This window comes from Aythya fuligula, chromosome 4 (assembly GCF_009819795.1).
Source record: "Aythya fuligula isolate bAytFul2 chromosome 4, bAytFul2.pri, whole genome shotgun sequence".
NCBI lineage: Eukaryota > Metazoa > Chordata > Aves > Anseriformes > Anatidae > Aythya > Aythya fuligula.
In genome coordinates this window covers 37,044,893-37,068,901 of record NC_045562.1, presented here as the reverse complement: position 1 = coordinate 37,068,901, position 24,009 = coordinate 37,044,893, and the positions used below count along the sequence as shown (strand labels likewise).

General features: G+C 39.4%; 1 protein-coding gene across 1 annotated transcript; it reads right to left on the bottom strand.

Moving 5' to 3' along the window:
* Window positions 1-35: 35 nt before the first annotated feature.
* Window positions 36-23,654, bottom strand: MGARP (mitochondria localized glutamic acid rich protein). The gene is made up of 7 exons (XM_032186560.1): window positions 23,491-23,654; window positions 22,711-22,814; window positions 21,503-21,605; window positions 16,613-16,882; window positions 4,628-4,786; window positions 3,878-3,926; window positions 36-1,801 (listed from the first exon to the last, which is right to left on the bottom strand). The coding sequence occupies exons 1-6, from the start codon at window positions 23,573-23,575 to the stop codon at window positions 3,880-3,882; spliced, it is 768 nt and encodes a 255-aa protein (XP_032042451.1). The 5' UTR covers window positions 23,576-23,654; the 3' UTR covers window positions 36-1,801; window positions 3,878-3,879.
* Window positions 23,655-24,009: the final 355 nt, after the last annotated feature.

The window sequence follows — 24,009 nt, the reverse complement described above, 5'->3', positions numbered from 1 at the left end:
TAAACAGACATCCAACAAAATATCAGGCTAAGACTTTTATTCCAGTAGCTTTGTCTACAAAAAAAAAAAATGCTCTTAATCGCAGTGGCTTTATCCTCTAAGCAGAAGGCTATGGAAGGGCTTCTTGAAGCTCAGGAGCCTGATTTTGCTTCAGCATTATTCCAGTCGTTCTTACAAGCAGGTGCAGGGACAATAGGCCACATTCTTGTTGGAGCACTGTTATAATTTGCTGTGTGACAGGTGGAGGAGCATGAGTTTCTTTGTGCAAGGGTGGGAATTTTAAAATGCCATCATTTCCCCTTCAGCATCTTTACAAAGTTCTGCTCGAAGAGAAAGCAGACAGATACACCTTTTAGTTCACAGTTTCTATAAAGTGTTTATAATAAGTCTTATTTGGGCCTCACTTAGAACTGTTGCCATTCATGACGGCTGTAATGCTTTTAGCTGATGGGAACCTCCGTAAATACTTTTAAATAGATACTCATTCATGTGCATGCATAAAGCAGAATGGAGGGCTAGGAGAACACAGGCTTACAAACTAATTATTTGTTATAGATTTTTCCATTATTAATACTAACAAGGCAAGGCTATTTAGTGGCTGTACATTTTGAGAAAGAGCGAAAAAGGCCACTGGCCTGCAAAGGCCCTCGTAGCAACTTTACCATGATCTGTTTCACAGTTAGCCCAGGTTGCAACATGCCCCTCTCTGGGGGAGAGTATTTTGACAGATAACAGCTTGTTCTGAGCTTCCATAGCCATTCTGCTCTTCATTAGCCCCTAGGAACCCTTGTCCATCTGAACACCTCTGCCATAGCCTTCCCTGGGGATTTTGCTGGCCACTTGCCAGCTCCCAGAGGAGCTTAACCAGAGCCTGAGTTGCTCCTGGTTCGTACGGGAGCGTTCTCTCAATCCTCCATCATGTTATGCCACCGCTACAATGTCACTGCTAAGACAGAACAACACGAAGACTACAGCAAGCTGAACGAGGGTTGGGAGGAACGGGGCCCAGCACCCCCAGGGCAGGAGCCACCACTTGGATCAAGCGTGGTAGCTCCAGCCAGCGTTACTTTGATTTTCCTTGTTTCTGTGATTTGCCATAAAGTCCTTATTGCTACTGTGTGCACACAGTTCTTGTTCTCAGAGCAGAAGCTTTACAAATGTTTTCTCCTGGCTACTATTGTGCAAGGAAGGATAGCATCTACAATGTTCACACAGGAGGAAAATCAGATTTCGTACAGCCAAATGTCCTATGGTAAAAATTGCAAATCCAAATCTTAGGAGCAAACAAGGTTGTTATTTCCCCCTGTGACCCGATGTAAAAATACTACCAGGGAGTTTTATAAGGTTTTAGCTTAGTTAGAACTTTTCACTCCATGTGGAATGTTACAATGGTATAATTGTGCACCACAGTTTGGACCAAAAGGAGGAAATCAAAGTAAACACCTAGACAGCCAAGAGCTAAAACAAGTTCACCTGACATGGATTCAGTTATGCCTACTGCTTCTCTTGGTACATCTAGCTATCGTTACATGCTGGGTGGTACTTTGACACTTGTTACCAGGTGCTACTTTCTAAAGCAGAGATGTTAATTGCAGAATAAGTGTCTGCCTAGCCAACTTAAATCGTATTAGGTTGTCTGCTGCAGCAATGAATACTGGTCCTAGTAAGTAGCGTGCAGTGTGATGAACTGCACGGATTGTTTTGCATCTTCAGGGAGGAGTATGAGGTTTCACACAGGAATCGGCTGGTTGATTGCCACAAATATTTCCATCAAACTTTTCAAGGGCTTCAGTGCCGCTCACTGGGGAAAAGAAAAAAAAAAAGTGTTTTAGAGGGAGCATCAGTAAATGATGTTAGCAATAGACTTCATTCAGCAGGCCTGTTTCTCTGGAACTGTCAACACGCACCGTAGTTTTGACTGCAGGTTATCAGTTAAGTGATTGCAGCATATAAACGCTACTGCTGTGTAAATCATACTTATCTGATGGCTTGTAAAAACTTGTTCTGCTATAAAGTACAATTTCAAGGAATCCCTCATCTTCAGCCACGTTGCCCAGGTGTCAATGATTTCCCCTGCATGCTGGGCAGATTCACTAAGCCTTATGTCTACAAATAGTCACTTAACTTTAAGCATGAGGTAAAGCAATTGTGTTTGTTGAGATTACTGATATACGTAGCTTCACAGCAGTGTCAGTATGGGGCCAAGAGCCACACACAGAATAACTGCTGTACCCTGAAAATTAAGGAGAACAGTGAGTTCTTACTCAGACAAGCTCTCAGCATAAATTCAAGGCTTGAACTGAGGATTTCATCCACTACTACTACTTGTACCCCTTCGCTGAATAACTAGTATTTTATAGAAAGTGAACTGGAATAACAGTGCAACAATTTAGGGTTGCAAGACGTTAACAGGAAAACAAAACAAACAAACAAATCAATTCCTACCCCTATTACTTTCTTTATGTCATCGCATTTGTGTGTCCCAGAGTGGAGAGAATTTCCTGGTATCTTGGCTTTCTGATGTGATGTCCTCAGGTGCCCGTAGCTTTCATTTTGAGCAAAACCAGCAGCTTTGAGAAGCACACTCTTTCAGCTTTTCTGCACATCTCACCCATATTCATTAGATATATGTTCCCCTTCATACCATAATTCCCAGTAAAATACAGACATTGTATTTGGTAGAGGAACATTTTACACAAGTATTATGTAAATTATTTTATAATGTTGGTGTTGGTTTTATTTTTTTCCTTAGTTTCAAATGCTAAAACAACATGTAAAAAGACCCAAGACATTTGGTTTGTTTACTAATGCAGCTTAAGGACAGCATTTACCTCTTATCAAATGAAGATAAGAGGCATTAAGATAATTTATATTGCAGTGGATGATGGAATAAGTAAACCTGCACTTGAGGCCGATTCATAGTACCGTGCCATTATGTTTCAAGTGCTCACAGACATACAGCATATATTTTGAGGACACAGTGAAAAATCAAAGTTTCTTTGCTCTGTTTCCTTCTCCTCTTGCACCGGTGCTCCAAGAATTAATGCATGAATTGTTAACTGGAAGTAAAAATAATGTAGAGAATTCCTGACCTGAAAGGTTTATTTGCTTAGCTTTCATTTGTCTCTATTCTAATTAGTGTCGTTTCTACCAAGCTTCATGTTCATTTCTCAGCCAATCTATCAATCAATTTCTTTCCCCTTAGGGTTCTCTCACCATCTTACAGTCCATTTTGGAAAGGGGGTCACACAGAATAATAAAACTCAGACAAAATGTTTTATTCTATGAAGTAATACGTCCAGCTGATAATATCTAAGTATTCCTTAATCCCAGTCTACTGCAACAATTAGTTGAAGGCTATCAGTCACACATTTCAGGAGGAGCTGCCTGATGGATCAGAACCAGTAACAATATTGTACTCAATATTTTCCCCTAGCACAAACTAAAAGTGCAGAGAGCTTGATCTTGAAAAATGTCTTTAAAAAATAAAAATAAAAGGCGGGTCACTTGTATAGCATAATATCCCAGAAGACTAGTATCTCTGTAATTGAAATCAGCATCGAAAGAACAAATTTGGCCTTGCAGAGAACCATAATTCTTGGGTCTTAATCCAGTTTGCAGGGAACTAAGCTAAAGACATAAATAAATAACCAGTGTGGCAATTGGTAGTTTTGCTCCCTAACCTCTAAAAGATGTTCCTAACCAATAAGAAATGCTTCAGTTAAGTTCTTTTTTACAGTGCACTTGTTACGTGTGGAAATACCAATTCACCATCAGAGTGCACGTGCAGACTTGCCACATCCTGCATTTGCCACTACCCGAAAAAAACAGAAAGGTGAATTGCAGGAAACCTCAATGCTGCAATTGCACTGTGTACCTTTAGGGTTCCTTAGCAATTTCTTCGGGTATCTCCTTGTCCACAGAAACTGCAAATGGAGACAAAATGCTAGTGAGAAACATTGTATGGTATACCTGCAGAAGAAAAGGAAACAACTTACTCAGCTACAAATAAGAAGGGTCTTTTGGACTAAAGGAATATGATTTTTAAAGTCATATCTGGTATACAGACATTTTTCTTTATACTGTTTATATCTAATTGTAAAAGAGTTAGCAGCCAAACTGAAAATCTCTGTGATGTTGATTTTAACACACATTTTTCTTTGCATTCAATTATATTGTTCAACTTCAAGAGCAATATAAGAATGAATCATTTATAGCTGTACTGAAACATTGTAAGGCTTATAAATATCGTTTTCTACATTTTTCTATACAGCAGTGTAATTTAAGAAAATTCTATCTTTCAAATGAAGTCAGACTTTTTAAAGAAAAAGTGTTACATCACATAGAGCAAAAGGCAGAGTTTCATGTTTTTACTGGACTGTATGTCTAGCCACTTGGCAGGGCACTGAGCTCAAAATGCCTCCATGGCCCACCTACTGGCACCCATTTCTAATGCATAGCAAATCACTTCAACATCAAATTTTCTGCTAACACTGCTGAAGGCAGTCACCACCAGCAGACACATTGTGTCTCTTCAGTTCTGCATGCTCTTGCAGCTAGTTCAGTGCAAGCTGCCACCGGTGGTTTTCACAGACCAAAGGTTTCAGACCCAGCTGTACTCTTGCACCTTCTGAAGTCTGCCCCGACTCCTCAGCATCAGCGTCCTGGCTCCTCGAGGCTGTGTCAGACATCTCTTGAGCTGCTGAGGCTACTCCTTCCTCGACACTGTCTAAGTTTTCCTCATGGTCAGAAGAAGCTGCAACATCCAAGACTTCACTCACAGTTTCTATGAATCAAATCAGAGAGATAATTGTCTTGTCTTTCCTGTCCATTCACTGGCACAAATAAGGGAAAGCAGTCAAGGCTCACAAAATGTGAAGTACCTGCCTAACATACATGCTGGAAGTAATTGGAGGCAGCAGAGTCTATGAGATGATTAAATCTTATCATGCAAATACACTTTTGCAAGTGGAATTCCAGGAAATATCACAACTAGTATCTGACTCTTCCTAGCCCTGGGGCAGAAAGCTATAAACATGAGATGTTTTTATGTCCTAAAGAAAAAGTACACGTTCTCCAAACTGTGTATTCTCTTACAGATACAGATTTTATCTCCTGATGCCTATTTATTAGTGTATCTGTGTATCTACATTCTACAGGGAGACCAAACACATCGTGTTTTAAAATGTTACTCAAGCAAAATGTCTCTTCTCATATTCTTCTAACCTAGGCTTTGCATTTTTGAAAACCTGTGAGTAATAGCCCCTGCTTAATACAGAAAACTCTAGCTAGTGCTTTCCCTCCTTGGAAACTGGAGTGGTGTTCACACTCAGTCTTTGAGCGCACATGGACAGAATTTTGTAGGAGCAACCTTTTTGATGCCACAACTGAAGTGCTTCTTTCAAGAGGAGAAGGCTAGAAACAGCTCATGATCACAGCATGCTTGCTCCTGGCTGCATCAGCTGTGGCAGTTTAGGCCACTCATTATCCATTACTCCAGACACTATCTCCTATCTCTAGCAAAGATTCAGAGTAGCCCAGGAAGATCATTTTAACAGCTTTTTTTTTTTTTTTTTTGCTTATTGCATTTATGACAACCTACTAGGTGTCATTTGTAGTTCTGAGCACCGTGAAAATGCACCATGAAAATAAATCCTGTTCACTTTGTAATTCTGTTGCTATCACCATGGCTTTCTTGACATGTCTATATTAAACTGAAAGTTGCCCAACAGCAACCTGATAAAACTGTACTTTACATCAGGACATGTATGGAAAATTATTAAACACCTAACAACATTTTAGTTTCTCTGTATTGTCACAGTTAGAAACTTAGGAAAGGAGAAAAAAAAAAAAAAAAAAAAAGTAATATGCCATTCTGTGTGGTCTGCTCTTACATTGTTATCATTCTGTTCAGGATGGTAACGCGACGTTCCTTATAGTCAAAGATGCAATAGAGCATACAGATCAGGAAGGGTCTTTGCATGTGGTTTTTGTTGTTCAACTTGGTATTGATCAACTTTTCAGAGATTTTCAGTGTTCTTTCTTCCTATTTCCATTGCCAAAATATCATCCAAAGATGGTATCAACCTGAACATGGTGCTGTACAACTCCATAACCATGACTGCTATTTTGCATGTTAATCTGACCTTCCAAAACAAGTCTCTATTTTTTGGTGTTTTTTACACAGCTCAGTCTTGGAACAAATGCAGTGTTCCGCTCACAAGATAAACACATTTTTCCCTGTTCTAGGGAATTCCTGTGATCCCAGGGCAAACCAAGTTTAATGATTACCTGGCAATCTGAGAACAAGTCACCCTCCGCTTGCAGAATCGGGTCTGTGACACAGTCCCTTGTCTGTGAAGGGCATTACAGATTACAACAGGGTCCATCGCATCTCCCTCTTCTATTGATCAGCTAACAGCACAAAGCATTAAGAAGTTCAAGAGTTTCTCCTTTTTGTTTCCTTAAATATTAATTTAATCTCAGTGGGTTTGCTTGGGGTTTTTTATTATTTATTTATTTTTATCTGCATGCTTTTCGTATTTTTTCAGTGCTGTCTAACATCTCTGTTGTTCTATGTACAATACTGCAGTAAAGCTACATAAAATAAGATTTTAATCTGTGCCAGGTACAGTGATGACTCGTTTTTCATAATCCTTGGAAGCACTTCTCTGTCCATTGAGTTTTCATGAAGCTGATAATAAGCCTGTCATGAAGCTCTGTAGAAGTTAATAGAGGAATAGAGGGTGTATTGAAATCACTTCTAACTTTTGTTAGTTCTACAATTCCACAAGATTTAAGCTCATTTTTCAAATAGAGCCATAGAGGTGTTATAGCATCGTAACTGATTGTGTAATTTTCTGAAGGCTGATCAGTTTGAAATTCCAAAGTCCCCATACGTCTTTGTGCAGTGATGACTGTGACCCATTTTCTCTATTTACGTGAGCTTTCTGGTGATTTCTACATGCTTTGACTGAAAATAATCTGCCTTGTGTAACTGCCTCTCTGCAGTGAAGACACATGTTATTTAAGTACTGTTTATATAATGCTCTCCACTGAATGCCCAGCTGCTTTCTTATAAATATTATACAATACTACGTCAGCTCCTTAACGTCTTCATCAAAACACCTCTTTGAAGTGTTCCAGTCAAATTAGTCTTAAATGACTGTAACCCCAACCCATATAACGTAAAATCTAAAAATGGCAATGCTCTTGATATTCTTAGTTTTTCTGTATTCACGAGTTTGTTTTTTTTTCTTAATTCTGTAGATAACAAACAAAACAACCAACAACAGCAGCAACAAAAAAACAAGCACATCATGCATTAGCAGCACTGCAGTTAATGATTTCATAATTTTACAGTTTCATTCAGTGCTTTTTCCTGTCCCAAATCTTTGTAGGACGTATTACTCTACAGAAGCTGTACACTTCATAATTTTAGCATTCTACTATTGCACCTGAAGATCTGAATTAGGAGCTTAGCTTTCTAGTCCTTCCAACAAAAGCTAACAGAGAAGAACTTCAAGCCTCAGAGAAATCAAACTAATCATGTTTACCAGCAAGTAGCCAGGCTATACATATTGCATTAACAGCTGTTCTGAAAGTGTTCAAAGGGATTATAACATACTGAAAATTTAGAGAGTACAAAGACCTCAGGATATTTGAACCACTGGCATGATGTCACTACACAACCATCAGTACAGAACTCAACACCTTTATAATATCCATTGCTTCAGTGTAACACTGAACTCAAACAAAAATATCCCCTACTTTTGCCTAAGATAATTACATGCACTTTTAAGTGGGTTTTAGCTCCCTTTGCTTTACAAGATAACCATTTCAAGATAAAATAAGCCCTTCCAAATTGTGCATGCAGAAACATGACTGGGCAAGAACCAGCTGCACATTAAACATGCACCAAACAATACCAAACTAGTTATGTTATGAAAGCCCATCTGTTTTAAGTTAAGTAAATATAAAAAAGGAAATTGATTTTATGGACAAAAGGAAATTAGCTTGTTTTGGTTTTAGACAAGGCAGCAGCATTAGGAAGCTCCAGTAGCTTATAGGCACTATGTCCAACATCCAGTTCCACCCAGCAGTATAATTTTTAGAAAACTGTATTCCTATAATTTCAGTGAAAAAAAGCTTCTTCCTTTGTAAAATATTTATTCCTGCAATCTCTAAGGATACAATTGTTACTCTTACAAATGCTACAAGCTCTAGCATTGAGAAAGCAGGACTGTACATTTCTGCATTCAGAATAGAACAGGAAACATTCCAAATCCATTGCATTTCTGCATTTTCATGGTTTTCCATTGATTGTCTTAATATTAGTGAGCTCAGCATTCTCCCTGCAGAACAAAGCATGATAAGCAGGGACTTGTATGACCTCTATGACTGATGTTTGCTCCAGCTAACAATATAAAAAATAAAAATCAGCAAAAAACACACATAGATTGATTTTCTCCTGCTAATAACAACAACATATAGATGCACTTTCAGAACCCAGATCCTACTGCTTGCATAGCATCATCCCCCAAAGCTTTGAAGCATTTTAAACAAGCTTTAAAACTGTCCTGAGGGACTTTTCAAGCAGGATCAACTTGGACTTTTGTCTGGGACTCAAGAGTTCCAGTCTGAGGTCAAACCAACTTCCCTTGGCAGTTGTGTCCCGCCACGTGGCAAACAATATGCTATAGTGTGGTCCTGAAGCAGGCAGGTGAAAGGGAGGGATGGCACAAGCTGAGTGGGCACTGATAAGTTCGTCTGAAATCTGCTAAGAACATGGCTCCTGCAATGTTTTTGTAAATGATAATGTTTCTGATAGCACTTTCTGCATGGGAGATATTGTCAGGTTTTAGAGTTCAGTGTTCATAAAGCTGAATTTTCCATATTGTGTTTCATACCACATACCATGCCTGAAAGCTAACAAACCAAACCAACAATGGTCAAATGCATACGTATTATTTCCTGTCAGGTTTCATTGTAACAATTCCTGAAAAAAAATAGTGAGATATATGAAATCAACAAGAATTAAAAACAAAGTTAACTTCTTTACCTACTGCACTCATCTCCTGTAATGTCAGTATTGTCAAGAGGTGAACTCAGAAAGTCAGAAGTGAGAAGTCTGACTCCCCTGTCTAGTGTGCAAGTGTGAACTACTCTGGAAGCAAAACTTTTTTTTTATTATTTTTTAGAGAAAAAAAAAAAAAAAAAGCAAAAAGCAGAAGTCTTTTTTAGTACTAACTTAAACTAAAGTTTAAACCTTGCAGCAATTCAAGAAAATCAACCATGTTAATGTGAGGGTTAGGTCTTCTTCCACTAAAGTAGCAGTTAACAATTAATTGCTAAGAAAAACAAAACAAAACATTTTACACGTAGAAAGAAGTTATCTGAAAAAGGAAAGAACTGCCGTCCTCCTTCCTCATGCATGTGAAGGACTTTACCTTGTGAAGAAATACACCCTCCTCTTAAGACGAACAAATAGAGGAGACTGACACGTTAGGAGCGGCATGAAAAAAAGAAAAGTCCAAGTTTAAAACAAAAAAAAAACAGTTGGAGAGTGGGGGGCACTCCAGGAATTCAGTTTCATTCCTACAGCCAAACTTTCACTACCTTTGGCCAGTTGACTCAGCATTGCTTCGGAGTGCTCTCCTTGTACAGAGTGCTTTAGTGTTGAAACCTGTTGATCATTCTTGACATCTAGGGATAACAATTTATAGATGACCAAACAAATAGCCAGCAGGTGTAATTATACAATCTTGTAAAATAGAAGAATATAATAAACAAGACTTTACATTTTACTGTGTATTTTTGAAGCATTTTCTTAAGCATGCTTTTCCTATGCACAATATACATGGATAAGAGAGGTGTTCCTGATTTTAAAAAGAAAGTAACATTCAATTTTTCCCTTGCTTGGGGATACGTGGAGATTTTTTTTCCCTCAGGTTGGAAGTTTCATAACAAGACCATATAAGATAGCTACAGCCTTCTTAGTAGAGACAGCCTGCATTTTTCCCCAGTTTTGCATTTCCCTACTAATACATTTATACCTATCCTAGTGTAGGATAGCTTTAAATGTTCTTAGCTGCAAAAAATATGGATAGCTGTAAATGTTCCCTGTTCTTTGATCCTAATCTTTTGATTCATTTTAACAAAATGTGTATTTTGGTTAGAAAAAAAAAAAATCAACTGACATTCACTTTCTCCATTTAAAAATATTTTTAAATTACATTTTAAAAAATTGTACTTTTCTGAGTGAATCATTTCACTTACAGACGTATTTTTCATGTCATGTTTGTGTTTTGCTTTGAACAGTCAAGATGAGACTGGTATCTTTCATGCAGAAAGTCATGCTCAATTACTTCTGAAAATATTCTTTGCAGAAGAATTTGGCTTTATAAAGCTAAAATAATACCAGATAGCCAGCATAATATGAATGGAATCTGCCTGGAGCCACAGAATGCACACAAACCAAAATACCAAAAAAGGCTTTGATATTTCAAGCTACCTATAACATAACCAATGTCACAAAGTAATTCCAAAGGAAAAAAAAAAATCAAATAACTGAAAATAGGAAACAGTATTCTATGGACAGTCGTTGGGTGTAAAGCTTCTCCCCATTAAGCTCCACTGCAGGTTTCTAGGGTGTCCCCTGAAACATTAAGATAGGCAGAGCAAAACGTTCCCTGTTCTTAGTTTAAAGAACTGCTCGTGAGAATCTTGCAGTGAAGTAGAATTCATTTAAAATCTGACACATTTTAAAGTAACTCAAGAATGCATATGTGAGATGTTGCAAAATAGATCACAAAAGGCGGGAGTACCTGTCTCCCTTAGATCCTGGATAGGTTTTACCCATGCCAGACAGTTGCCCAAGTGGCAACCAAAGTTGTTGGTTTTGGAAAAAGAAGTTTCTCTCTGCAGTGAGAAACACTGGCCAAAAATTAATACAAAAATCCCAGTGCTGGTTTGCACTGTCACCACTGGGGAATAAAAAGATGTCACTCATGCCATTTTCTCTAAAGCAGGACACTAACAGTATTCCTCCACATGCTGTATTTACAGAACACATTCAAGTAACACACGTATTAGTATATAACATGAAGTGAATGCTAACGGTGTAGACTGACCAACGTAAGTCCTTGCTTTCCAATTTAAAGAAAATTATTTTTCAAATTGTATTTTTTTTTCTTATTATTCTTGATGTGGAGTTATGAATATTTTATTAGTAAAATCAGTACTTCCATTTTCTCCTTAGTGGTGAAAACCATTTATACATTATTCACTTTATGCCATTTCATCAGCTCTAATATTCCTTTAGTGATTACTTGTCCCCTTGTTCTATAGTAGACAAACAGGAAGACAGTTACTTTATGTAGTTCTCACACACTTATTTGTTTGCACCCTTGGCTGGGAATTACTAGCATTTTTCCATTTTACTGGAACCGCCACTTACTGCATGCTGTAAAAGTCTCTGTTCGGCTGAGGTGATCAAAACTGAACAGTCTTTCTGTTTACCAGCTCATGTCTTCAGATACTCACAGCTTCTACAGAATTATTTTCTAAACATTGTTCATATTCATCCCACAGATTTTTCCAGTTGTTTATGCTATGATGACGCATCTATAAGCTCAGTTTTATGAAAGAACAACAGGAGAAAGAGATAAGAGAACAGTGGCCGATATATGGCAATCAAAAGAATGGAAAATAAACACAGCAGCCCAAGGGACAGATCGAGAAAGGGACAAACATGAAGCAGAAATGGCCAACAGTAGTTCCATGGACATAGATGCTGCCCCAGTAGGATAACATTCACATAATTCTATTTTCTAAAGCCTAATTTAGCTCACTTCATCCAGTATAACCAATGAAGAGAAAAAAAAATCTTCTAAAAGGAGATTCTAAATAGAAAACCCTTATTATAGTTGACAATTAAGCACTAATTTAGTCAGATGAGAGGAATACTTTCCCTCATTCTATTTGTCTTGTGTCACAACATTCTCTATCTACAGACCCATTTAATGCCATATGTATAAAAATGGCAAACAGTAGGCCTGTTAGGAGATGCTTCTGATTTACACAGGCAAGGATGAGGGCTGCAGGGAGAGTACCAGTGTAGTGACTTTCCCAAGCTCCAACTGTTGACAGGTGATGTAGTAGTTAAGGTCTGTCCAGCCCTATCCATGCTGCATCCTGCCCCAACACGACTTTAAGGTCGTAAAGAGCTGCAGGTAGAACAGCTTTTCCTCCTTCCTACATCTCATACAAACAAATGACTGGGAGGATGCATTTGTTCTACTGAGCAACATCGTTATGAAAACCTCTGACTAAGTATGAGCAATCACTGAGGAGTTCTCAGCAATATCAAAATACTGCCAGTGTCACAGCGCAGATCAGAAGGCATTTGAGTACGCACCCAGAGTTTGGTAACTTACCAAGCAAAACCAACGTACACTGGTCACGTAGGGTGTTTTTATCTGCTTGGCATCATTGTGTGATGGGGTCAGCAAGAGTTCTGTCCGGAAAGCAGTAACTACTGCCCAGCACAGCCTACATTTGTTTCTCTAGGTTGCAGACAGCTGGCATTATAATGTCATTCAAAGCTTAACACAGAAAACACTGGCACATTCACACACTAATCCTCCCCAAACCTAGTTACTCACCCCTCCTAAATCCAGTCATGGAAGAACAGTGTTTGAAATAATAAATGGAGAAGAGACCGTGTTCTTCACTACTTGCAAAATTAGAAAGGAACCTACACCAGGGAAGTCTACGAGCAAATGGCTTTGAGCTAATTGGTTTTGCTATTCCAGCTGATAATGGCAAAACCAGAGTTGGAACAAAGTTTGTAGCAGCAATCCAACAAACTAAGACAGTCGCTAATGCAACAACTCTGCTGAATCCAAATAGTCTCTTGCCAATTTGTGAATTTTATAGCATTTGTTCTATCTGAGGACTAACTGATCTTTATTTATCATCACACAGTGTACACTAAAAGGAAAACAGCGTGAAACTTACCAGCATCAGGCAGTAACCAAGAGTGACAGTGCAATTGCTCAAGTAATAGAAAAAGCACAGGAAAACAGAATTTAGAGTAACAGTGAGACACAATACTTTTTTTAGCAACAACAAAATTCCAGATACTAATACTGAGTTGTAAATTGCATAAATTGAAGCAAAGAGAAAATTTCAGCCAAGTGCAACTATAATTAGCTTTCTAAAATTGAAATGACCCTGTTTAAGTACCTACATCCAAGGTTTTGTGGTTTTTGAGCATCCATAGATGCTCACTCATTTTACTTGCATACATACATATGTATCTATGCATGCTTGAGCTTGAGATGAATGTCCATTTGTTGGCTACTTTACACTTCCAAATATATTAAAGCAAGCTTTATAAATTAAGAAAATCAATTGCATTTGAGAAAGTAGAGGTGTGATGGTAATAAAAAATACTTGCACCTTCATCTGCAGAAGTAGTATCTAGCTACCTACAAAACTAATAAAAGTTATTTAAATAAGTATTCTTTTTCAACTTAAATCTATATTTCCCTTGTAAATTCTGAGAGAAAATACTTCTCTGCCTTAGTAAAAGTGCAGACACTTTTTCTCTAAATGAAGAGAAAACCATAAATGATCGACTATTAAATACATAGTCGACATGTATTTAACAGAACTGAATTCTGTTAAATACAGAATTTATTCTGTATTTAATAATACAGAACTGAAAGGTATTTCCAGAATATTTTTAATAAATAAAATTTTAATTTAATTAAATTTAAATTAAATTTAATTTGATAAAAGAAAACATTTTAAATTCACAAGTAGCTGCTTATTGCAAGTAAACACTCTGGACAAAGTGCATACAGAGAAGAAAACTTCTGGCTCACAATAGTAACTTCTTATATTTAAAATATTTTGTTGATTGAAACTGGCTTGTAGGAAAGGGATACTTCTTTACGCTTTTGTGTGCTGCTTGTTAAAGCCTTCACGAGGTCAAGAGCCAGAGGCATCTGTCAGCTCCTTGGAGGTCTGAGGAAAGAACTGCCTCAGAAGCCCTGCTGTTCTACTGCAGGCGGGCCTGGATGGGAGGTGCAGATGCATGGCATGCTAAGGTGACCTGGTGACAGGCGGCCCCGCTGACCTTGCAGCCTCCCACTGCAGGATTCAGGTTACGCTGCAGCCAAGGCAGGACAGCCCCAGAGGAGGAACCTCACACGAACTGCTTATGGGATTCACACCGTTCGTCCTTGGCTTAGGCATGACTATTAGGAACGATTATTTAAAATTGACTTTAATAGTGACCAGCTGCACCAGAAAACTGTTCTCAGATCCCAAGTTTTAACACCCCGGAAATGCCAGAGATTGGGCACTCCCTTGCCTCGGACACTAGTAATCGCTGAGGTGAAGTACAAGTGCTGCTGCTTGACACGACACGTTCTTGCTAACATGTAATTTCCTGATGAGAGGTTGGAAGGAAGATGGCTGGAACAACAAGCAGAAGTCTCTCAACAATTTTACGTCTCACAGGTTTCTTTCTGCCAGCTTACCACTCAGCAAAGAATAATTGCTGCAGCAAGATTTGACAGAGGAGATGGCCCTCATAAATGTCTATGCAACAGAAGCTCTGTTCTAGTGCTGGTTTTTCAGTATGTTGCCTGAGAAAATAGATTTAGGAAATCAGTAATATCTCGATACCTCATCGACTCCCAGTCTACACGAGCAGTAACAAGGCACAGGTTTGCTCTTCTAAAAATAGTAACCTACTACACAAAGTCACTGTGTCTGGAATTGGATACTCAGACACGTACACACATTTCTCAGGCAAGATTCTAGAGCCTTAGCTGCTTCATCTTCAAAAGAGAGATGAGAATATTTACCATACAAAGATCCCACCCTACCCAACAATTAGTAACTATCCATGGATCAGGATTGTGAATAGAATATTCAGCCACTTCGGGATACAAGAAAGCGTCCGCTTCTTAAAATGAAATTTTGCAGTTGCTCTGTAGAGCAACAGAGGTAAAGACTTTTTAAAAAAATCTCTATTTATACCTCTGATTCACTAACTTTGCATACACCAGACTGCTTCCTTTCTAAATGAAATAGTGTAAATATTCTACAGAAGTACATTTCTTTTTAAAGATGTAGGTATTTTAATTATTACCTCATAATTAATTTGTTTATGTAAACTGTAATAATCACAACAAATATACTTACTCATACTTTTATGAGCTATTATTACATTTACCAGGTTGGACCAAGTATTGTTTTAAAACATGTTATTTTTAATGGATTGTTTTGCAGACAAGCACATGGAACCATTCACACATGAATTAAATCCCGTTTGTATATAGAGCTTTCACAGAAGTCAACCATTTGAAGAGCTGCACCACCTCTCAAGTTGCTTTGTTAAAAAGGCAATTAAGATGCACCCATACCTCAATAGAGCCTCCAAGGAAAAAGGTGGAATACAATTCAGGAATCAACTAATACCTTCCAAGGTACTACAATTACCTTCCCACACACTAGCAGCCAGAACACTTGTAAACTCAGTTTGACTCATATTTTAGATGCAGGTAAGTGTGCATTTGTTTTCTCAAAAAAGAAGTCAACCACTGGCATGCAATAAAGGTTCCATGTTTAAGTCAAGCTTAATACTCTCATTGGTTTTTACACATGGTACAGCCACACTGAAGTCTTCCTTTCCAAAGAAAGAATTTCAGTGAAGTTTCTCCTTCATCATAGGCTTGTCAGTTGCTTCCTTTGTTTTTAAAAACTGTGAATACCAGATGCAAGTGTTTGCTGCTTTCCTACTAAACAGAAATTCCCATTGCTTTGTGTGTATCCCTTCCAATTTTAAATTGAATCATTCATGAGGAAAGAGGAAAAGTCATTGCTCTGTACTTACAGGATAGCAGTAAATAAATTTGATTGCAAAAAAAAAAAAAAAATCAAACTAAATTATAAAATTACGTTTTATGCAGCTTATGGATAGGTTTGAATACTTATATTGCCGTGATTTTAAAATGGAACAGTAAACAAAAATATTTCAGAGTTCAAAATGCTGCCTCCAAATGACTCATGTTTAATGCCAGCTTGATGTTTTATTGAATTTTGAAATTTTTAACCTGATCTATCTTTAAGACCGAGACCATAGTGACATGTTGGTTGTTTTGCAATTCCGCTGAAGTTAACTGACAGAAGAGCTATATTTAGTGTGCACACCCTAGGAACAGCCTGTGAAGTAGTGGACCTTTAGGAATCTGCTCACAGAACAACTGTTTAACCAATCACATTACCTGCTCACCTTAACGTAAGATCTTGAAGAAGGAGAATGGGGTCGTAAAACAAACTTAATTCTTCTAGTTTTAGACTAGCTCTGGTGCCACAGGCAGCATGCTTTTAGAGACACTGATTAAATGAACTTTCTTGAAAGTTCTGTTACCTTAACACTTATGATACGTCAAGGTAACAACTGAATTAGCTTTCACTGCAGGACAGCCTCCAATAGGAATACTGGTGTTTGTTCTTTGTGTTCTGTTCTAAGAAGCAGAGTTTAAGAACTCACAACATATACACACACACAAAAGTGCATTCATAAATTAACCTTGCACTGCAGCAGCTTCTGAATTAGCAGCAACTTCCGAATTAGCAGCAACTTCTGAATTAGCAGCAACTTCTGAATTAGCAGCAACTTCCTGCTGTGCTCCCTCCACAGCAGGGGGTGCATCCGCAGCTGGTAAGTCACTCTCCCCTCCAGCTTCTGGGGACACCCCAGAACTCTCATCCTGTGCTGCAGGTCCAGCAGCAGCTAATGCATCAGCTTCTTCCGTGGCTGTGTCTTTTCCAGCAGCTTCAGCTGTTTCCTCTTCATCACCTTTTAAGGATTTATTTAATACAAATGAAGAAAGCATAAAGTGCATGCATGCAACACAAATTCCCCAACTACTTCTTACCATCATCCTCATTTAAATTTAAAAATGGGAAGCTAACTAAGCTTTGAGATCAGAATATACAAACCAAGTCAATAAATCAAGAATGATTCCCTCCTATTGTCTAATGTCACACCAAAAAAACAGATGTTTACAAGATAAGGAAACCATATTCTTAATTACCAAGTTCCACAACTGCTTCAGAGTAGCAAGCAAGAGTGTGGCTTAAAGCAAGTGACTGTGAGAGGTGGGGGTGCAGGGAAGGATAAAAATAAAATGTGACAGGGACCAGACCAGACCAAGTGTTGCTCCAAATCCACTCTGATGAAAAGGCCAGTGATAATGGACTCTGACCTCACAGGGAGCAGGATTCTTCTCCTCTTCGCACCCAGTAGTGACGTTACCGTACTGGGAATAAGACATTTGCCACCATACCTGGGAGCTCTTAGGTATTGCATTATCAATCGGGCTCACAGCTCAGAAGCACTGCTTTCCAAGGCGCAGCTTCACTTTGTGCAGGGCTACATTCAAGGTGGCTAATTTGGCTGGCAGTAGCTGCAATAGGGCAGAGCCCAATACAGAATTAGTTTTCAGATGGGTCTTGTGCCATCTCTTAGCTCTCCTTTGCCAGAGGTATTCTGCTGTCCCTGTTTATCCTGCTTTCTTTAACGTTATACTTGCTGCACTGTGACCATACTTGGGACTGCAAGAGCCATAGCACCCAAGTAAGAAAGATAAGACCTGTGGGACTGAATGAGACAAGGGACCCTTACTGAAACGAGGTATATAAATCAGAAAATTAATTGCGAATTTTAAGTGAACAGTGTTCACTTTACTGGAGATATGACCACTTACAACTTTTTTTTTCTTTTTATTTTTTTTTTTTACCTAAAACAGTCCTATCTGTCTCAAAGAATTGCCTAACTGCTGTGGGTCAGACTCTTTAGAAATTGAAAATCACAGTTTTTCCCAAGCATGCAATACTTCATTCTCAGCTGAGACAAGTCATTACAAACAGCACAAAACAGCAGAGAAGATGCACAAACAGCATGCAAATATGCACTAAGATCAAGAAAGTTATATAGCAAGTGTTCATTGCAAGTTTACTACTAGACCCAACTCACCAAGTGAAAAAACAGAACTGGAAATAAAGTTTGCAATACAGTGTAAACTAAGTGAGAAAGAAAAAGGAAAAGAAAAAAACTTAAAGAGACATAGTCAGAATTTATTTTATTCTTTTATATTTGTTTAAAAACTGAACAGATCAATTTTACGTCTTAGTCTTGCATTGGCATAAGAAAGCCATCTGTTTGTGTTTAGGTTTTAACACAAGTCTGCTCAGTGTTCAGTACAAACCAAAGCTTTGTACTCCACAACCTGATCATGTCCCTTTAAGAGAATGCTATCTTTCAGAAAAATACATTGATTACGCAAAGAACAGACTAACAGCCAAGCTCAGCATTCAGTACAGTTTATTGGACAGTCAGATATAGAGTGCATTCATTCAGAACAGCCAGCATCTCAACCTCAGAACTGCCTTCTACAAAGCAGGTTCAGTAATAGCTCAATATGGTTTGGCCTTGCAAACATAGGTGCTTCTCATAAAGTCTCACAAGTATGGAGTTTACAATAGAAGGCATAAAGTCATCCCATGGTAGGTGAAATGGTGAACGACTGTCCTTTGTTTGTATTTAACTTCCTCGGGTTTGGAAAGAGATTTCCCTTGTATTTTAGTCTGGAAAGTGTAAAAGCAGAGTACAGATTAGAAAGATTGAATCAGCTTGCATTAAGGTAAAAAGAAAAATCATTGCTGAAAAGGAGGAAATACGGAATAAGTTAAAAGGAGACACAAGCAAATGGAAGACAAAGCTCTGTATTTGCTAAATAAACAAGTAGAATGTTCCACAAGGCAAGCATCATTTTGCAGTTCAAGTGATGTCCCAGATTTCCAACTGCAACTTTGAGTCAGGCTTCTGCCAGGGGCTTTTTAAAATCCCTCCCTACATTTGAGAGTAGATTTCAGTTAAAAAGAAATACAGAAAATTTGCTATTAGATTTTCTTATAAAGGTCTAATTTCATCATTAAATAAGATACCATTAAATATGATTTCAACCTGCTAATAAACAAGCAAGCCTGGAATAGTATTTGATGGTTTCTCTTGTTTTGACAGCACCATTTGCTGCATGAAGTTTTTTGTAATAGACAATTTGGGTTTGGGCACAAGGGGAGAACTTTCCTCAGAAAGAGAAACCATGAAAATTACTTAGATCAAGAGAGTCTCTCTCTGATCTGCCGCACCCTAGTAGTAAGCTCTTCCAGCTAGAATGTTCTTCTTACCATATGATAGGTAGCAAATACACCATGAACATTCTGTTTGGCATACTACTTTTCTATCTGCCATTTGGTTTCATTGTCAACGCTGTTTTACAGGGCATTTTAAGCTTGAACTTAAGTGATCCTAAAAAGTATTAGATTACTTCAAGAACTTAATTTTTAATCACTCTTATCAGCAATGCTTACTGCGAAACAGTGTAAGGACTTGACCGAATCTAAAGAATATGTGGAGAAAGAAACTCCAGTGGAACTTCTGGGAAAAGCAATACTATGGTAACACACCACGACAAGATACACAAAAAAATGTGACTATGCAGGGCACAGGAAAAAAGGGGAGGAAGGGATGTTAATTTTTTTGAGAAAGCACATACAGGATTCCATAGGAAAAGTAAGAATAGAAACCTCTTTGGGGGAGGATACAGTTGGGAATGAAGAAGGATATTTAAAAAGAGCTGATTCAACAGTAGTTTTGTATTGTGAATTGGAATTGGTCACTCAAGTCCAATTGAAAACTCCGGCTTGAGCATCTAGCCAGGAGTCCAGTATCCAAAACAATATAGAAAACAAGTGTCAAATGTCTTCACTGAATGGCCCCAGAAGTGTTTTAGTGTTCTTACTATCAATAATGAAATCATCTGCCATTGGTTGTTGCATTTATGGAAATTTCCAAGCAGCACAAGGCATCAGATATGGGATATCTGGAGAGTACCTGAACTGACAGTTAAGTTACAGAGCACTGGCTACTCTTACCCACGTCTCAGGCAACACAACTATAGCCTTCAACGGGTAAACAGTACCACCAACTCTCTTGGTATCCTACTCAGACATTTTGGTAGCCTAGGGTTAAGAGGCAGTACCTTGAAGAAATGAACCCTCAAAGAAAAGGGGGAATATACTGACTACATTCTGAGTGGCCTGGAAGGTTCTGTTACTGGTACCGCATTCTTCTGACTGCCTTGGTTGGCATAACCCTTGTTTCTTCCCTGAACAGCAGAAGGCTAAGTCACTGGGAAGAAATACGTACTTTGGTCCTGATCAGATTTTTTGTTTGATGGACAAGGAAGGATTGCATTAAAACTGTGGCCATCTCAGCATCCAAAGAGTAAGTTTAAAACCTTTATTATTTCCAGATGCATAAAAGAAAGGAGATTAAAGTATTTTGTCATTTAAAATCTTAAGTTCTGTAATTTTAAAGCTAAAAAAAATTAAAAAAAAGCTTTAAAGCTTTCAAGCTAAAGGCTACATTGTGGAACTTCAAGAAGAATACTTCCTAAAGAAATAATTTTAGAGGCTAACAATATAAAGCATGTTCTCACATTGAAAAAGAAATTAAACTCAGCATACTTTAGTCAAATCTATTCTTTGTGTGGAGGCAAATACATGAAATCAATTCTCTAGATGTCAGCCTCTGAAAAAATAAGGAATAGCTTCAAGTGCTATGGCTTCATGTTTTTAAAAGTTTTTTGTTGTTGCTCTAGCAATAACTCAATAAACATAAAGAGACCCTGAACAAGGCATTTTTATAATTGCTTTTCATAGCAAGGCCATGCTTGCCAAGGTCCTATCTTTCAGATTAACTTCATTGTAACACTAATTGATGTAGACAGAGACAACATTCCACTACAACTATTTGAACTAACTTGGTCTAATTATTTAAGCATGAAGGATTTGCCATTCATTTAGGTGGTGTCTGTTTTTCATTTAAATCTAAAATGAAAAGGATTAAATCAAAGTTGTGGGACAAGAAATAGGTTCTATTTACAATATTTAAATAAATAAATAGATATTTCTCCCAGCTCAACACATCAAGATTGAACTGCATTCCCTGATGACATGTGGCCCGGAGCCAAACTGTCGGCTGAGAAAGAGATATTATCTCTTCCCACCCCTCATCCCCACCAAAAAAAAACACAAAAGAACAGAACTGATTTTGACAGCATCGTGCATTCAATCACGTTTCATTAAGCTTTCCGTAAATCAAATGAAAATGCCCAAGATAAAATCAAGGTTCACACATTAGCTCTTTTCATCCAAAGATACCGCAGGTTGATCACAGGACAGATCCACTGCCTAAGCATTAAGCCCATCTCCAAAATTCGAGCAGAACACCTTTGTCTTTACTCCCAGTCACAGATCTTGGACTCGGACAGGGTTAAGGCCCAATTACATAATCCAGATATCTGCTCCAGATCCTCATGTACCCAGAGAACAAGAGAAGAGCTCGACTCACCCTTGCCTGACCTGTACGAGCTTTTCCGCCCTTCAGCTCTCTCCTGAAGAATATGCATATGCTCAATGTAGTTGCTGCGGGAGGAACCAACGGTTCTGTAGGTCTGAAAAATAACATATCTAAAGATATATCTAACTAATATATCTGCATGTCAACTAATAGCTAACTACAAAATTACAAAAAAAAAAAAAGGAAAAGGGGAGAGTTTCAAACAGGTACTACTGCTTGTCTTATAAGGCATATCAAATTATTATAAGCAAGGTAAAAATATCCAAAAAATCTATTTTGCTTCAGTAACTTATTTACACATTACCTATTTATAAAATGTGTAGATGTCAGAGAGAAAATACAGTGTTTCAGGAATTGAACAGAGTATTAAAAAAATATATATATGGCCAGATATTTATTTTTGTACAAACTATGTTATGCAAAAAGCTGACTGCAAGAGAACTTAAAATTCTTTCAGACATGCAGTCACACAATCTGATAATATTTTGAACAAACAGATGCTGTTTACCATTTTAGAGGATTATTTTGTGGGAGATAGAAACCTGTACCTCTTTGGGATGTGCTAGTCACTATTTCAAATCTCGAGGGAAGAAAGCTATAAAAGAAAGGCTTTAGGGGCATGAAGCACAGAGCCTGATATATTTAGAGGCCAGGTGGAAAATGATTACTGAACGTGTTTGAAAATAACTTGGTGTGGTGGTTTTACACTTGGTGTTTACAAAACTCGAACGTGCTTTTTCTGAGTGATTAATATTCATATCCTTCTTATTGCCCCAGTTAACCAGGTTCATAATCTTCCCCTTCTGGGTTCACATCCCTCTTTCCTTCTGCAGTATGTCCTTAATGTTTGTAGTCACAAGAAGAGGCAAGGTGTTAGAGACAGATGCCTTACTCTGTCTTTAGACACATTCATTTCACATGGCTTTAAATGTGTTTCCCACTGAGAATCACTGTAGCCATGCACGTCAAAATAACAGTAAAATAGGCAAGCACTATACATTGTCTCACTAATTCTCTTGGACTGATTTTTATGTTAAACTGCTTCAACTCTATGCTATGACAACCACATTTTATTGACAGAGTTTACATCCTGGCCATGTTTTTTAAATGCAGAACACGCCTGAAACCACATCAGCTAAGAAGGATAGAGCAGTGAATAGAATGACGGAGCAGAGGGAGCTCCGCTGCCAATCACTTACATAAAATAAAGCACTAAAAGCAGCAACGCCAGCAAGGAGATAGTAAATCATGTTCTCTCCAGAAGAGCCAGGAACACTCCCAGATGACATCTGGCGAAGCGGTGCTAGAAAAAAATGTTATTGATAGCGATGTAAAATGGCTGCTAAAATAGGATCATAAAGCAGAATTTTGCAGTCTGAGCTTTGCATGGGAAGGGATGATCAACAGAGCTGTATCAAAACTGGGGGATGCAGCTTAGCGGTGTTTAGTACAACTGGCTAAAACGGGGTGTGGTGGCTAACGTGAATGGGGTACACGGCTGAGGTCTTCCTAAGGGCATTAGATTTTCTGTTAGCTGCTGTCTGCCTGCATCAGCTTCCAGGTGCTGGGTGTCACCTACAGAGACATGCTCTGCCTAAGAATCAGAAGAATTAATCTGGTGTTATTCAGTCACGATCAGCAGCGGTACCACACACCAGCAGCGCGCTTTAAGCCGCAGCCGTTGCCTTTTAACGCCCCTCGCTTCGTTGCGGACCGGCCGCTGACCTTTAGCTGCACACCCGAACCCTGCCTCCAGCGCTGGGCGGCGGGGCAGGGCGGCAGCGTTACACAACCCGCTCGGCGCACACCGCGCTCGGCAGCCGCCCCCACGCAGCGGGGCTGTGGGGAGCACCACCCGCCCCCTCCCTCAGGCGGGGGAGCCGCCAACGGCCCCAACGGTCCCAACGGTCGCCGCGCGCGCCCACCGCACCTGCCCCGTCCCATCCCGTCCCATGTCAGTCCCCCCGCCCCAGCCGTACCGCGGTGCTGGAGCCGGCCGGCCGCTGAGGGAGCCCGGCTGAGGCGAGCGGCCAGCGCCTGCGAGGCGGCCCGGCACAGGTACATGGCGGCGGCGGTAGCGGAGCGAGCAGCGAGCAGCGGGCGCTGCGGGAGCACCGGCACCGGCACCGGCACCGCACCGCCCCCGCCCCGACCCGCCCCGCAGGCGGGCGGAGCAGCGAGCCCGGCCCCTCAGCACGCAGCACAACGCCAAGGGCGCTGGGGACGGGCAGCGGGAGGCTTCTCGCCCTTGGCTGCCCTTGGCTGATAGCAGGTGCGGCTGCGAGTGCTGCCTCACACACCAGCACCACAACGCACGGCTCTCGGGGGCTGGCACCTCGCTCCTGCCGCTCCTCCAGACATAGCCAGAGCGCAGCGCTGCACGCACTCCCCCTCTGCTGCCCTTCAGAAATACTGCAGAACTGCAGCACTGCCCCTCCAGCTGGGAGCTACCGCAGCCTCACGGCACAGGTCCTCGGGGAACAGCTGGGCACGACCCT